The following is a 17,432-nucleotide window of genomic DNA, read 5'->3' as shown; positions in this document are numbered from 1 at the left end:
ATTCTACTTTCTTTTGTACAAAGCATTTTGTAACTTCGGATTACTTAACAGCTAGCTGTAATGAACTCTCACACACAAGTTCCACTACTGATTGGTGCCTATTTAAGTATGGTCCAAGCAAGACAGAGAGAGTGAGAATGGCTTCTTTTTTTAAATTAAGATGTGGATTAGATGGGTCACACACCACAGTTTATAGCAATTTTTGTAGATCCTTCTGAAAACCGCTGTCATGGAGACACATAACCACCCCAGAGTTGTGTGGGTGAGCGAATGTGTTTCTTGAAAACGTTCCAGTTCAAATCACCCGTTTGCTATCATTCAGCCAAATGTTTGCTGTTTAGGCTTATGTAATGTCGGTTTTTACGAAATATTCTTTAAATTAGCTGAGTAAATAGTATGTGAAGGTGTCGTATGTGTAGGTAGCACTGTGGAAGTCCTCTTTCGTTATTCCCAGAATAATTGGTGCTGTGAAACTAATGCTTACGCTATGAATGATGTCTCCGTTCTTTGTTCACAGCTCACCCCCTGCAGGGCATGTGTGCCCTCCAAAACAATATCCCCTTTAGAGAGCACCCACACTCTCACAATCAACACTTTTCTTTCAGTTGGAGGCTGTCTTACTCCATCCAATAAGATACTGCACTGACTTTGCAGTTAATGTCCGGCTGGTGTTCCTGCACAGACTCACTCTAAATAGTGTCGCATTTGTGGTAATTTTTGCTTCATAAAACCGAACTTACCTTTTATAGCAATCCATACTTTGTATTTGATATATTTACATCATGAAGTGATCATACTTATGATTGCTGGCTAGTAGGTGATAATACAAGCAAAACTGAGACTTCGACTTGAGCGTAACTCAGTGTTACAAATTGTTCTGTTTATGTTTATTATTGTTAAAAAAATCTTTAATATGAGTTCCAAGGATTCTGATGTTGGCCTTTATTCCATTAGTGATATACGTGCAGGCTTTCTCACTTAGACAAAGCTCTCTTTGAATTTGAATATGCACAGTGCAGCGTCATCTCTCGGGATCAAATTGATTATGATATTTGCATGTCTGTTGGCAGAGGGTTCTGTATACTGATCTAAACATTCAGATTTTGTGGATTGTGTTTGTATAGCAAAAGCAAATGCCAGCACAGAAACGTATCATTATTCACCCTGAATAGACTTTATGAAGCATTTAGCACAGTCTTGTGGCTTATACATTATAAATTTGGCTGTCAGTCATCAGTGATTGATCATATTTCCAATCATTTTGAGGCAACACATTATAATTATTTTGTTTTTCAAATTACCCACGAGTTAAGAGTTTTTAAATAGTGCAAAGTGAAGTAAATTCCTTTGTTGCTTTTGTTTTAGGAGTGGTCGTGATTGTAGATTTTATTTATGAAAATGAAATGGCCCCTGGGCTGCATCCTGATTCATTGTTACTGTGTTGAAAGAGGGTGACTGTCTTGTGGTTTAAAACTTCCCTTTTTTTTATGGAGATGGAACATTTCAGCCATGCCAGTCTTTAAGAAGCCTGATTGGAAATATTGCATGTCTATACAGGGGCCCAGACATGAAAAGCTCTAGTGTTTTTCCAGTAAATGGACATTTCCTGTGTATTTCTAAGAAAATGTGTCTAACGATACTGGTACACCTCTAATACTTCTGCTTACCTATATAGGTCTGAGTGATGAGGTTGTGTGTGAATTGTTTTTGTTTTGTCTGATATTTTTGGCTGTAAGTGTTCGAAATAGTACTTTTACCAGCTTGAGATGTGGGTAACATCACGTCCCAACTTGGCTTGGTCTCAGTGTGCCCCATGTGTGCGATGAGCACAAAGAATTATGAGCTTGTGGAGCGTGTTTCCTGAGTCAGCTGTGATCCCTCTCTGTCTCATCCCACCCCCGGTGGTCTAGTTCCCTCTGACAGATCAGTAGCAGCTGAGAGAGTGCTGTTTGGGTCAAACAGGAAAGTGGGGGTGGGTGCCATCTGGATCACGTGACTTTGGCAACCCTTCCCTCAACTTTGCTTGCAAGAGCACCAGGCGTCCTTGTCCAGTCATGCCTGGAATGCAGTTTGCCACTTGGGCTATTTCTGCTGTCTGTCACTATCAGACTTCAGCTCAAACAGTTTGACATATGGGATAGTTTTTTTATTTCCTTGTCTCTCCCATTCTTTCCAGCTTTTACTTGTGTGCTCTCTCTCTCTCTCTCTCTCTCTCTCTCTCTCTCTCTCTCTCTCTCTCTCACTCACTCTCTCTCTCTTTTTGTGGGTTGAACTTTTAAGCTCCCTGGCAGCGCTTCACTGGTAGCTGTGAAACAAAATGCAGCCTCTGTCTGTGAGTAAGGGAAAGAGAGAAAGGAAAGAGGGTGGATGAGCAAGACCGAGAGAGGGAGAGCAAAAGGGGATCGGACAAACCAAACAGTGAGCGAAGCAGATCCAGCAAGAGCTGGACTGAGACAGATCAAGTCAGACAGTAGAATGTCTCACCGGTTTCGGTTGTATTTTGGATCTGGTCGAGGTAACACTGAGTTGGAGCAGCTAAATGGGACAGTGGAGGAGGGAGATGAGAGTGGCTACTGTGGCGCAGGGGCCACAATGTTCCATACACAGACACAAAATGAAGGACTTTCTGAGAGCCCAGAATTGAGTGCTTGTTCAGATGCCTCACTAAAGCGAAGCTCTTCCATGTTCATCCCACAGCTCCAGGATCAAACTGAACCACGGACGACCAAGAGCACCTCTGTCCAGATATCTCTCCAACGCACAACTGCACCTCAAGAAGACGCATTGCCCTTTGATCCACCTCCAGATTACCCTCAGGAGCCAGCTCCCCCATACACCGAGCCTGGTGAAAGCTGGCCCTTACCTCCACCTCCAGCTTACTACAGAGGAGAAACCCCATCTTGCCAAAATGTGGAACAATCTCAACCAGGTACTGAGCCCATTCAGCCTAAGAGGCAAGTCTTTTACGTCCGGCCATGTGATGGACAAAATGGTAATGCTAGTGTACCCAGTAATCAAGGGATTACCATTGGAGGTTTTTGTATTCAAAGAAGATCCGCAGATGGCTCGGATGTCCAGCGGTTCAGGATCATCCCGTACAGTGAGAATGACCAGAGTGGCCAACGTTGGGCTGTTCAGCAAAGCTCAGACAGCGGTCCTGGAACACAAAGACTTGTATTCCAGCTTCAAAAGGACCAAGGACGGCACCCTAGCCCTACTTCTCAGGCTGATGATTTGGGCATCACGGGTATTAAAGGCAGCCCCTTGGTGCGGTACCCTCGGATCCAACTTGAGAGGAGCACCTCACAGACAATGCAGCCCAGAGGAGCTCCTTCACGGCTTGGATCTCCTTCACGGCTTGGATCTATGCCAAATCTTCATTGCCCGATCTCAGAAATGGAGACCGAGAGTGAGATTCTTGAGAGCAGTACTCAAGTTTGCACATTCAAAATTAGGAAGGAACAGAACCCCCGACAGCCCAAGTTTAAGATCTGTTTCAGCCATGGAGGTGAGCACAGCCCCATCCATGCACGGGATATTAGCTTTGGAAAGGGGCCTACCTGCAGCAATCAACAGGTAAATACAGCAGAGGGACTAAAGTTGAGCTGAAAATGAAGCGCATAATTTTATAGTTTATTTTTTACATTTCAGGTTTGCTTTATTAATAAGCCATTGTTAAGTTCCACAAAGTATGCTGTAGGGTGTAGACCTCTCAAAGTGTGTTTTAATAGTTTGTAAGTGGCTGGAGAATGGGAAAAACAGATGAAAGAAGAGGTAGCAGGATTTTGGTGGAAAGAGGAGGTGGGTTGAAGAATGACTTTCCCACATTCTGGGAAGTGAAAATTCCACGAAAATGGGGGCCAAGAGCAAGACGTAACCGCACTGTCTTTAGTTACCCAACAAGCATACAAACTCTTATACTCAGTTTGATATTCAAGAAGTGGAAAATATAGAGAAACCAGGAGCATTTTCAGGCGTAACATCATTCATGGGGGCCTGTCCACTTGTTTTACCTGTTCTATCTTTAGTCCCGGTGTCAAGTATTATTCGTTTTGAATGCGGCTTTTCTCCTTTGGCACTTGTTCATCTCTTCAAACAGCTGTTCTGTGGTGATTAAGGTCTAATATACAGTATAGTTACACACAATGCTGTTCTTAGTATCAGTAACTCTAAAACAAAAAAAAAGTATTGTTGCTCAAATAAAGAATCTTCATGCATCATAGTTCTATTAAGCTCAAGGCTTTGTTTGAGTTTCTCAGGTCTTAAGCATTTCGTTGCTGTCGGGCGGAATCCTTGTATCTCCAAAACCATTATTTTTCAGGAAATAAAAAAAAACTTCATATTTTTTTTACTTATTTAACATTGTATTGTTAAAGTTGGTATTATACCTTATATTACTATCATATACTGTTGTGTACCAACATTAACACAACATTTCCCCAACATCATGTTTTATCGCAGATACGAGTTTTATGACTTGGGAGCAGGGAGATACGAGTTTACGCTCTCATTGATAAGAATGGTGTGGACACAGATGTCGCTGATGCCAGCAGTGTTCATCAAAGTCTGCGGTCATGTTGATCCTTTTGACAAGAGACAAGGCTTTACGAGCTAATCAAAGCAAATGATTGTGGTTACATCTTCCTAAACACTATTTTAAACGTTAGAGCTATGAGTGATGCAATACCAAAATAAAACAATAAACTGACTAGACTGTCTAATAGGCGGAAATTAATCTACACGCAAAATTGGCGATCGCGTTGAACCTTTTGACAAGAGAAAAGGCTTCAATAGTTAACAAAAGCTAACAACTGTGGTTTAATACATCTTCCTAAAATCTATTTTAAAGGTTTGAGAGCTATAAGTGATGCAATACAAAAAAACAATGAGCTGATTAAGATGTCTATTAGGCGGAAATCTGCTCGCAAACTTACCTTCGAGGCTCACAGGGGTTCCTTCTTAAAGGAACACTCCACCGTTTTTTGAAATAGGGCTTATTCACATTATTTCCTACATTTAGATAGGTGGGCAAATGCATTTTTGTGTCAGTGCATGCATTGTTTTAGTTTGACTGGGTCGGCGTTAGCTTAGCTTAGCACAATTTATGGAATCCTTTGTTGCCAGCTAACATGGCCTGAGTAAAAGTGATAAAAAAAAAATAAAAAAAAACCCACCTAATTACTTCTTGTGGCCTGCGTATTCACAACGAGTACAAATAGCGATCCAGATTAACACTAGGCGATTTCCTAGGCAGATATTGACTTGGGACTATAATATGGGGAAGCACAGGCGAAGCAATGCTGCTTAGGCGAAGCACTGCTACTTCGGTGCAGAGATATCACGCAACACATGAAATCCCACGAATTCCGTCAACATACCGGCGTGCAACGCGTCAAAAAAAAACAGAAGAAGAAGAACATACCGGCGTGACCTGCACCGAGTGTCTTCGCTTTTGGATGATTTAGGGGAAGTTGTGGCCTAATGGTTAGAGAGTCGGACTCCCAATCGAAAGGTTGTGGGTTCGAGTCCCGGGCCGGCAGGAGTTGTGGGTGGGGGGAGTGCATGTACAGTTCTCTCTCCAACTTCAATACCACGACTTAGGTGCCCTTGAGCAAGGCATCGAACCCCCAACTGCTCCCCGGGCGCCGCAGCATAAATGGCTGCCCACTGCTCCGGGTGTGTGTTCACAGTGTGTGTGTGTGTTCACTGCTCTGTGTGTGTGCACTTCGGATGGGTTAAATGCAGAGCACAAATTCCGAGTATGGGTCACCATACTTGGCTGAATGTCACTTCAATTCAATTCAATTCAATTCAATTTATTTTGAGAAGTTACAGCAAACATGGTTATTACCTGCATAGCAAAAGGTTGTGAGAACAAGCAAAGGACATACACGAATGTAATGTTTCACAGAATTCCACCTAATGTGGAACTGAGAAATAAATGGCTAGCAGCTCTGGAGATCTGTAGTTCAACGCCTCTCAACAAAATAAAGCAGTATCGTGTTTGCGAAGAACATTTTGCACCAGAGGACTACTTTGAAAACACAGGAAGAACAAAGTGCACATGTAAGTTGTCTTTTATTTCTCTTCCTATATAACCTATATTGCCTGTGAAAACATCAACTCTATGTGAATACAGCTATAATATGGGTCGATCTATACATGCGTCATGATTAAAATAATCACTTACTCTGTGGACAGCTGTCCATTTTGTCCACTCGGCGTGGTGCGTTTTTTCCAGTTCACTTTGTCACACCGGAAAAAAAAATCGAGTACTGCAGAATGGATCAGCGCCGTGAAATCCTCTGTAGATGTGACACAACTTCGGGCATGCTCATCTTGATCTGACGTGTTGAGCCTGGTCATCAATGGCAAAAACATGTCCCACTCTCTACAGCATAGACACTCTATTTCCGTCGGCATAGATTGGCATATTCCCCCACATTCACACCACCAGTTCATGTTGGCTCTCATCACGAGCGATCGCAACCTCCTCCTCCTGTCGTTCTATTTCCAAAGCACGCAGCTCGTCTTCTGTAAACTCTGGTTCAAATAGGTATGGTTCTCGTTCTTGACTGTCTGAGAAGTCACCCTCTTCGTCTCTCTCAAAATCAGCCATGTTCATCGCCATTCGTGTACTGTAAGGAAAATAGCCAGGCAGCTACTATTCACGCCGGTATGTTGACGGAAGTCGTGGGATTTCATGTGTTGCGTGATATCTCTGCGCCAAAGTAGCAGTGCTTCGCCTAAGCAGCAGTGCTTCCCCATAATATAGTCCAAAGTCAATATCTGCCTAGGAAATCGCCTAGTGTTAATCTGGATCGCTATTTGTACTCGTTGTGAATACGCAGGCCACAAGGAGTAATTAGGTGGGTTTTTTTTTTATTTTTTTAGATCACTTTTACTCAGGCCATGCTAGCTGGCAACAAAGGATTCCATTCATTGTGCTAAGCTAAGCTAACGCCGACCCAGTCAAACTAAAACAATGCATGCACTGACGCAAAAATGCATTTGCCCACCTATCTAAATGTAGGAAATAATGTGAATAAGCCCTATTTCAAAAAACGGTGGAGTGTTCCTTTAACCGAAGCATTACAGCTATCGATTTTTAACAAAACGGGTCTAGTCAAACCTAACTATTTTCACTCGTTATTGTATTCAAAGAGGCTTACTTGGTGCCAGTAGACAGCCTTTTTTTCTCCCATAAATAAAAACCTTGCTACTTGAGGTGTTTTACATGCACAGTGCCAAGAGAGGCATAGTCTATAAGTAGGCCTAACAGTTGAACTTAAAGTCAGTAAAATAATAATAAAAACAATTTAATGGTGGTATACAAAATATCCAATTTAATTCAAGTATTATATTAGATACATTTTAAAACTTCAATGCACATGCGTAGTAATAAGTAGATATTTGAAATACATCAATAACTGATATCATAGTTTAACAGATAACATTGCCATCATATTGATTGTGTTAATAATGTATCCTATATTAAGCTTGTGAAGTAAATTGTCATAAAAGCTGTGAAAGTCCTTTGGGATGACTTCCTTCAGGTCTTGGAGGTGTTTGAATTTCTGCTCTTTGATCTTCAGGTGGTCTGAATAAAGGTTGCATCAGACATTTTTCCTGTAAGGAGACACACATGGTTGCTGCAAAAAAATAAAATGAATAAAAGTCAAATGATCCTTTCTAGGGGTGTGCATGGATAGACGAACATCTTGGCTGAGCTTTCAACGTTGTTACGGGAAACGATGAAGCTGAATGTTTAGTTCTTGTCACATGACCTGCGGTGCGCTTTCGGCATTCTGAAAAGTTGAGATGTTTTTAACTCGATGCGGTGGGGACGTCCCTGGAAAAAACGGGCGCGTGAATGGCCCCTAAGAACTGCGGTCTTCTACAGTACTTCAAATATGCCATGGAGAATCACAGAAAGTGACCGAATTCAAGAACATTGTTGCGGCAGCTTTCAAGCAACGAATAAACACCACTAACTTGGAGAATGCAGTGAAAACTCCTCTTCTCGCGTCTGCCCTAGACCCTCAGCACAAACATCTCAGGTTTCTCGATGAAAACATGAGAGAAGTAAGAAAAAAAACTGTTTTGAACATTATCAGAACATTTTCCTTGATGCGAGTGGTGCGGATGCAGCCGCCGCCACCAACGATGAAGAGGATGCAATGCCCACTCGTCGGAAAAGGCTGAGCCAGTTCTTCAGCGATGATTACAGAGAGTCCAGCCGAGGCAAGTGGAAACAATTCTTGCTGGAGCCATGTATTCCACCAAATGAGGATCCCATTCAGTGGTGAAACGAAAACACGAAGCGCTTCACAAAACTTATTCGCTTAGCACACTGTTATTTGTGAGTCCCACCAACGTCTGTGCCATCAGAGCGCGTTTTCTCTGAGGCCGGCCTTATCGTTAACAGACTAAGGAGCCGACTTTCCCCCGATCATGTTTACATGCCCAAAAATTTGAATGTGATATTTGCGGAAAACGCCCATCCCTAATCGTTTCCCTAAATTATACAGCATGTTTACGTATGATAACGAGGCAAGAAGCCAGCTAGCTTGCTTAAAGTGATGAACATGGCAAAGGCAGCTACTTGTTTAACATGACAGCATGCCTTGACATTGTAAGCTACAATCTGTTTTATCTGCAATCCACAGGGTTTAGTCCACATTGCAGAGGATTGTTTTGCACTAAGTTCCGATCCTCAGACGAGCTTCAAAACTAGCGGGGGTCAATATTTTTCTTTTAGCCCCACAAAAATCATGTTAGCCGTCTTACCAAACATGACAATAAAACCAATGCATAGTGGACAGTTGAAGTGTCCAATGGAGTTACGAGATTTACTCTCAAGCTATTCTTAAAACTTTAGATTGGTTAATAATTTGTAAAATTAACATACCCACGTGGGGACTGACCAATAGCATTGATTAATGAAAAAAATATGAAATTGACAAAATTTGGACATAGGAGGTTTCCGCCCGACAGCGACGATTTGCTTTTTCCAACGGTCCACCCATTTGTTTTTTTATTTAAATTTTAATTTACATTTTTGGCACATGTAATTTGTAATTTCCTCCAGGTTAACATTGAGTTTACTGGCTTTGAAAGTCCCTTCAGTGATTCATTCCTGTTCATCTTGGAAACCAATTCATGGGATGCTGACAAGCTATAAGTGTGGGACATTCATCTGTTTGTCACCAACCATTACTAGTACTCAAACTAGTACTCCTCATGTGCAGAAGTCATAACAGCATCTTTCCAATGGAATGTGGAAAGCAGGACTCAGTTTCACAGATGGGGCACTTGCAAACGGAAGGTCCAGAATCTCTGAGATGTCAACATTCTAGAATCTTCCTATTCCACAATTACGAATGTCACACACATACCTTCCCAATTTCCAAGGCAGCTAATGGCAGCATATATATTTCCAGTACCTGCTCAAAAGGCTTTACTGGAAATGAGTCAGTCAAGAAGCTGAATGTTCCAGCAGTAGACTTCATCATCTGAAGTGAAACTCTCTCATACAGATCTGTTTATTTCTCGCTGTCAAGACTGCTCTTTTGAATGCCTCAAGCATGTATTTGTTGATGTATCTTATCTGAAGATAAGGCTTGCAATACATCATAACCTGTGAAGTCCTTGTTTTTCAAAGAATATGGTAGAATAGTTCTGCCTCAGTGCTTCTTTTTAATAAGATGTTTTGCAGAATTTACAAATATTTACACAGAACTATTATAAAATTTCACTCATTTATTGCATTTGTCCCTTGCAGGGCGCATGAGTTTCCTGTAGACTTGTGAGCACTCTCAGGTTAATACATGTGACATGTATAATAAATGTTTGCTGTCTCACAAGTTTTAGCAAACATAGTGAGGGAATGTGGGGGGGAAAGCTCACTTAAGTCTGCTGTGGCAGCTTTCTTGCAGAACTCAGGATTTAGAGCTTTGGAAAGCCTGTGTGTGCTCATAAGAGAAGAAAAGTTTGAGAGAGTTAAAATTAGGTTTATTGAAAGAGTCTAGCTCTGTCAACATTTCCTATTGCTGTGGTACCTGCTGTTGTCGCTTAGACAGGAACCCTGCTGCAGAATTTGTAGGGGCTCCAGTCTTATTTTATCATCTCTGCATGTTGCGGATCAGTTGTCGGAAGTTTCTTGTCAGGTCCTGTTGTCATAACCCCTGACCCTATAATTAACAGTTCTTAGCTGTGTGATGTATAGCTTGAAATATTGGGCTACTTTATTCTTGTTTCCTTCCATTTGATCTGTTGTATGGTTTATTTAACCATTTTTTTTTCTCTTTAAACATGGCCTCTTGGTTCTCACTTCCCTGCTGTCTTGCTTTCTGTTTCTGCACTTTTTTCACTTTAATGGCTAGAGTCATCTGTTAACTCAGCTTTGTAATAAACGATGACTAGGCATTTATTTTTAACACTTGTTGTAGGAACAGAGCTTTAGGGTCATAAAGGCATGATATCTTAATGGTCACGAAGTCGCTGTGAAGTTAAAAGGCATCAGTTAAAGTCATTTTCACTTCTTCTGAGCATCCCTTTTATTGCAGAAGGATAGGAAAATAGTTTCCTTAGTGACGGGACTCTTTGCCAAGACACAACGGACATAATTCTTCTACAGTGTGACTTTTAAGACTCAACTAGCTTTTTGAGCTTTCTAGGTCATTCCTTCATGCTTTTTGGTTAATTAATGGCTTAATTTAGCTTCTGTTTGTGCTTCACGGCTGTTGTTGGTGTTTTGGAGGCTTTAACCCCATTTGGTTCAGAAATGCTTAAAGGCACAATATGTAATTTTTTTTGCTGCTAGAGGGCGCGTATTCAAAACAAAGAAAGACCACGTAGCAAAGTTTGATGCCGTGACTGAGTGTGGAATCATGGGAGTTGTTGTCTTCATCCCCAAAACCAATGCAATCCGACGGGACTCGGGCAGAAATCATGCTCATGGATAAGCTAATGATTTTTTGACATAGTAGAATGAAGCAGGGTAAGACTGAAAGTCGTCAAAGCAAAACAAGTCTACTGAATGAGCATGACACACAGCTCGAAAGCAGCTGAGCTTTTATTATGCCACAGTCGACCGATTCCACTCCTCTCGGTTTTGCATATGTGGGGGGAAAAAGCAGCGCTGTTTTATCACACTAGATATGTTTGAGAGTTCTGTTATAATGCTACTCTGTATGGGATCGTCACCAGTCTATTAAAATTCACAACATTTTAAAGCATCTTTGGTGTTCCCATATGTTTTCTACAAAACAAAACGGAAATCTAGGGGTTATGACATCATGGGCAAGCGTGAATTCTCCTCTTGAATTTCATAATATTCAGGAAATAGTAGATATTGAAATGTTTAAACTTATTTTCATGTATTTTTTGTGTGTGTCTGCTTTTGTTCCTCATTCCAATTGATCAAAAAAGAGGAAACCAACTATAAAACAAAGTACTAAATTATTACTAGATTACTGTACTATATAGTAGGGATGCACCGGTTGACCGGCCATAAATCGGAACCAGTCGGCGCCCTACACAAGCGGAGACAGTGAAGGGATGTTCTGCTCAACTTCTCGTGTGTTGGATGAGAATTGAAACGGACTAAACTGTGACAAAACTGAAATGCTTTTCTTTGTAAAGTAGAACTTGCATACATTTGAAAAGCCAGAAGTAAACGTCAGTTCTGTATAGGATGATTATTTTTATTTTACCTTAAAATTACATCGACTTAATTTGATTTCAAAATCACCTGCTGTAGCACACTGAAAAAAAGTGTCTCATTCGTCCAATTAAAAAAAAGAATTTAGGGTAATGATTCACATCTATATTTTTTTAACTTGAGCCAATAGTTATTTAGTTTTCATTCGCTCAAGTAAAAAAATATAGATGTGAATCATTACCCTACTTTTTTTTTTTTTTTTCAATTGGACGAATGAGACACTTTGCATCTTTGTTTTATTCGCATCAACATTATTTGATTTTAACATTTTGGAATAATTTATTTATATAGCATACTTTTATTTAGTCTCACTGCTAAAGACCTTTTTTTTTTATTTAAAGCCAAATTTAAAAACTAAAACAAATACTGAATGCTGATTAAGAAACATCTTATTGAATGTGTGTTGATTGTGTTGTTTGGATTTTACAACTATGCAGTTGTTGCCTTTAATTTCACATGGTTACAGTTAATCTTTTTATTTAAGGCCAGTTCTATGTAGTTTCAACCCAATTCAAAAACAAAAGCTAAATGCTGATGTCTGTACCATCTTTATTTGTACTGAATGCAGGCTTCTTACTGTGCAGTAACTGCTGTTAGTTTCAAACAGTTATTGTTTTCAATAGCCAAAAGCCAGTATGGCCTGTTAAATACCAAATAAACATCTTGTTTATGCACACTTTCCTTCCTTCCTTGTTTGTTGCTTAAAGAAAAAAAAATCTAAAATCGGTATCGGAATCAGCCAGTTTGCTTGTAAAAAAAACGGTATCGGAATCGGCTATGAAAAATCATCAACGGTGCATCCCTACCATATAGTAGTAAAACGCATGTGAACAGTAGCCTACTTTTTGATCAGTTCATCAGTATTATTCAGGAAATAGATATTGAATGGATGCTTGCTTATTTGCATGTTGTTGTTTTTTTTTTTTTTTTTTGTCTTTTTATCCTCATTCCAAATGATCAGGAAAAGAGGAAATCAACAGTAAAACAGGAGAGAGTAGAAAAATTATTACTACATTACTGTGCCATAGTAAAATGCATGTGCCTATTTTTGATCAGTTGACCAGCTGTCTGCCAAGTCAGGTATCTAGGTGAAACAGTATACAGTTCTCGAGAGACTGGTACCTCTCATTGCATGGCACAGCGCACAGACCTACCCCAAGCTGACTGCTCCTGTACTGTCTGCCGTCAGCCCTGTGAGCGCGCAATCAGCAACAGCTCTCCTATGGACACTACGACCACATCCACCCATGCCACCTCAATCCCTGTTGGGCAAATGGTCGAAATGATCAGTTGTTTGGCTTCGTGAACACTCTCGTCTTGCACGGCGGCACCATTACACGAAGCACGATCATTACAGGACCGATCGTCAGTTCCAGGCAGGTTTTTGAGCCCATATATATATCTATATGTATATGTGTGTGTGTGTGTGTGTATATATATATATATATATATATATATATATATATATATATATATATATATATATATATATATATATATATATATATATATATATATATATATATATATAATTTTTTTTTTTTTTTTTTTTTTTAATAAACAAATCCTCGTTTTGTGCTTCTAATGCGTGACAGGAATTTTGTTTTGTTCTCTCTCCGCTTTCATCATAAGCACACAGCGCTGACGTACTATGTCATCCACCTGCACGTCTTCCACGTCCCACAATCAGCAGAAGTGAGAAAAAACAGTTTATTACCTTTGCAAATCTTATAAAAACCATGGATTTGCTACAGGAGCCCTTTATTTCACGTCTTCTGAACTGTTGACAACAAGTTGAAGGGCTTGGAAGAGCAAGGACAATTTTTTATATAACGTCGATTGGATTCGTCTGAAAGAAGAAACTCACATATACCTAGGATGCTTTGAGGGCGAGTAAAACATGGATGAATTTTCATTTTTGAGTGAACTAACCGTTTTTCATTTAATCCGAGGAATGTCTCAGACATGGTCGGTTTTCCGTGATTAATAGGGGCTTGAGAATGTATTTTTGTTTTCCTTCTGCCAGATTGTGTCATTGTCTGAATCAGACAATATTGTTCCAAACGTGGTTCACCTGCGTGTATTTAAATTTATTTACAGTGTTGCATTGATGTAATTTCCAATATGAAGCGTTTCAATGGTGGTTCATTTACATTCAGTGCCCTAAACATTTTGTAACTGGGGTTATGTACTCGTCCTTGTTGTCTTAATAAGTTTATTCCACACACAGGCACACATTGGTCATGATCGGTCCGAGAATGAGCATTTCAACCATGGTCAGGTAATCTACTGGTCTACCACGACCCAAACACCTGACAATCACAGCTAACAATCTCACAATTTGGCTTATTGTAATTGGTGGGTGGAATGAAGGCTTGTGATTGGCGGTTCATACATTAATACACCCTTTCTGACTTTGACCCTCACTCATTGCCCATCTGCTGCTCCTCACTGGGTTGGTTGTCAGGTTTTTCCCATTTTAAGTGAAACTTATGAAATGAACACTGCCTTATTTCTGTATTTCCTTCTTTCTCTCTCTTTCTCATACATACACATTAATTTATTCTTCTTGGGTTGTACAGGTTCTTGGTTGTCTCATCTTTGTGGTTTTCCTTGCCAAGTCATGCTAAAGTCAGTCACTGTTTCAAAGCCAAATCTCTACATTACTACTATTTCTGTCATTTTAATTTCTTCTCGTCCTCTTTTGTTGTTTCTCTTTCTTATACAGACCAGAGATGACTTCCTCGGACAGGTTGACGTGCCTCTTACCCATTTACCGGTAAGTTCATGTGCTCTTGTGTTGCTCAAGATTTCTGATTTGCTGTTCTGATCCCAGGAACAAGATTTAACTTTGAACTGAAGAGAATGTTTTCTAGTTTTCAAACTAAAAATGTATGCATGTGTTTGGAAAAATATAAATAAATGTTTTTACAAAAAAAATCATTTCATACCTAATTGCTTACGCACAGTGTTTAAAAGAACATAGGTGTTGGCAGGTTTTGTGATTGACAAAATCTTTGGTTTTCAATATGGTATTTTGTTCCAGTTTACTTGTTTTGAACAAGATATTGTTTTCCTGGACATTTAGGAATGGAACAACTCTTGTTTTTATTTAAACTATTTCCAGTGGCAATCCAGTGAGATTTCTTTGCTGAATTGCATATTCAGACTCGCACACACAGAGTCTGGTCTGTTTTCCTTGTGGCCGCCTACATATCTACTTTTCAGTTCTGCGTGGTTGCAGTCCAGACCACGCGCTCCTTTTCTGCCTGCTCTTATTGCTGAATATTTAAAAGTGGTTTCCTATATTTGAATCAGATATATTTGTATATACGGATTTATATTTCCTAAGAAATTTGTTTATTGATTGAGCTACCTTGTGAATTTTTGGATGGACTGGTTTTGAAGTATGAATGCTTTTCACCTCCTCTTTCATCTAGACTTGCCAAACAGGAAAACTCTCCCATTTTCCTTCAGGGCCTCCAATCTTTCCTCACATAGTTTTGGTTTCGGCACTGGCAAAAGTGCCAATTCCATCAATTTCCATCAGATTGAAGCCACTAATGACCAAGCGTGAATATCCAACCTGTGGGCAGTTTAAATGTAACAGGAGAACAGTGTTACATAAGACAGCTGGGTGTCATCCAAGGGTCTATATCGCTGGTTATCCACCCCCAAACAGGCTGGGACTGTTACATATTAACAGTGTTGGGAAGGTTACTTTGGAAATGTAATAGGTTACAGATTACAAGTTACCTTGTTTAAAATGTAATAGTAGTGTAACTTTTTCAATTACTTTATTAAAGTAAAGTAACTAATTACTTTTGAGTACTTTTTGATTACTTTTATAAATTTGTGAAAATTAAAGAATAATAAATAAAAGCATATACATCAACTTAAATACAGTTATCTAATAAGCATGTGACGTATTCTGTGTAATAAACTCCTGAAACATTGGTGTTTTTTTGAAACTGCTGTCTCTGTATATGATGATAGTTTTCTCAAAATAAGTAAAATGCACATGAAGTGACACAGAGCAGTTCTAGAAATTATGTTTATGTGCTCGTGTACTCCTATATTGAGGCAGCAGAGGTTGAAAACACTGCGAGCTTCAGTAGGCCTATAGTAAATGAAACCATGTCTTTGCCATTAATTTACAGGAGGGGCGGACTCTGTAAATTCAGACTGGAAAATTCAAACTCATACAAACAAATTCATGGACAAAACTATTTTTTGTATGGACCTGACAAAAAAGGTTAAAATTTTTAATTTGGGGACATGCAAAATAATTAAAAGTTCTCTCCTGAACTGCACCTTCACTTCCATTTTTCTCTTCAGTCTTTTTATTTTGCCCTGTTATCCATCTCTCTCATGACTTTAATACTCAAGATTGAACAAAACTACTTTACAATACAATACTCTACAATACTACAATATCTTTATAGAAAAATCCTAATACTGTACACGAGTCATGTTTTTCCCTTACAAAAGTTAAACATGCTTTTATTAGCCTATATAAAAGTAAAATAACACTTTTTTTTTGCAAATGGATTTGTATTTATTTTTAAATAAATACACTTGTAAAATAATTTTACATTTTTGGTTACCACAGTTAACCAATAGTAACCATTTCTCTGGATTTATAGTTATAGTATGTTAATTTTCGTAAGGGTTGTGTTGTTGTCTGTCGTAGCTCCCCCTAAACCTATTTTAAAAATCGGATTTTTTTTTTCAGCTAAATTCCTACTGTAACATTACAACAGATAATAATGATGTCCTTTATATAGTATTTTGAGTGATGACTGATGAGCAACGTGCTGCTGCTTGATTAAATAAATATAAAAACAAAGACAAAAAAGCATCTTTACAGATGAAACTGACCTGAAACCCTGAACAGGAGTTCTGCTTCTCTGCTCCAGCAGTCCACTGTATTCTCTCTCTCTCTCTCTCTCTCTCTCTCTCTCTCGCATTGATTACTCTGAGTCTGATCCAAACCGTTTGGCGGAGGCGCGGAGAGCGCGCGAGTCACAACTAACACTTCATGACTTATTAGAGATTTAATTATCAAATGGCGGATTCGCAAATGATCACTTTAGTACATTCGGCAGGCAATTATACAATAATGATATTAAATAGTGGGGCAAAATCGGCTGCCAGGACTCCGGGAATTGTCCCGGTTCTCCCGATGTCCATTCCGCGCCTGATTTCCACAGACACGCAGAATGTGCAAGTCATATATTGCATTTTTGGGGCTTTATATTCACAGACACTAGTCCATGTCATGTTTGATTCAAGTGTACTGACCTACTTTTGATTTAGTCATCCAAAATGCGGCATATTCCGTCCGCGTTAGGCATTCCATTTTTATGACTGGATTCTACGAACCAGACTGTATTTCCGCATCCGGGAAATTATTAGGGCGGTATGTCTCAGAATAGTCAGTGCAATTTGGGAAATAAATCAGTTAAATCTGTACGTGGATGTGTGTAAATATTCAAATGTAATCCCCTTTTTAATCGTTAAAAATTTCATAAGTAACTGTAATTTAATTACTCATTTTTTCTTAGTAACTGTAACTAATTACAGTTACAATAATTTTGTAATTAAATTACATAACGCCGTTATATGTAACTAGTTACTCCCCAACACTGCATATTAATGCTTTGTAAGTTTGAACTGAGATTAATGTTTGTGGATTTTCTGTGTT

At 39.3% G+C, this 17,432-nt stretch overlaps 1 protein-coding gene across 1 annotated transcript in view; it reads left to right on the top strand.

Moving 5' to 3' along the window:
• The window catches only part of LOC132130286 (E3 ubiquitin-protein ligase NEDD4-like), a 74,970-nt gene that overhangs the window by 27,641 nt on the left and 29,897 nt on the right, over positions 1 to 17,432 (top strand). The window contains exon 6 of the mRNA XM_059541979.1: positions 14,454 to 14,504. Within this exon, the coding sequence (XP_059397962.1) occupies positions 14,454 to 14,504 (51 nt within the window). The remainder of the gene's footprint in view (positions 1 to 14,453; positions 14,505 to 17,432) is intronic.

This window comes from Carassius carassius, chromosome 47 (assembly GCF_963082965.1).
Source record: "Carassius carassius chromosome 47, fCarCar2.1, whole genome shotgun sequence".
Lineage (NCBI taxonomy): Eukaryota > Metazoa > Chordata > Actinopteri > Cypriniformes > Cyprinidae > Carassius > Carassius carassius.
Note: the sequence above shows the minus strand (reverse complement) of the source record. Positions and strands in the feature narration are given on the sequence as shown.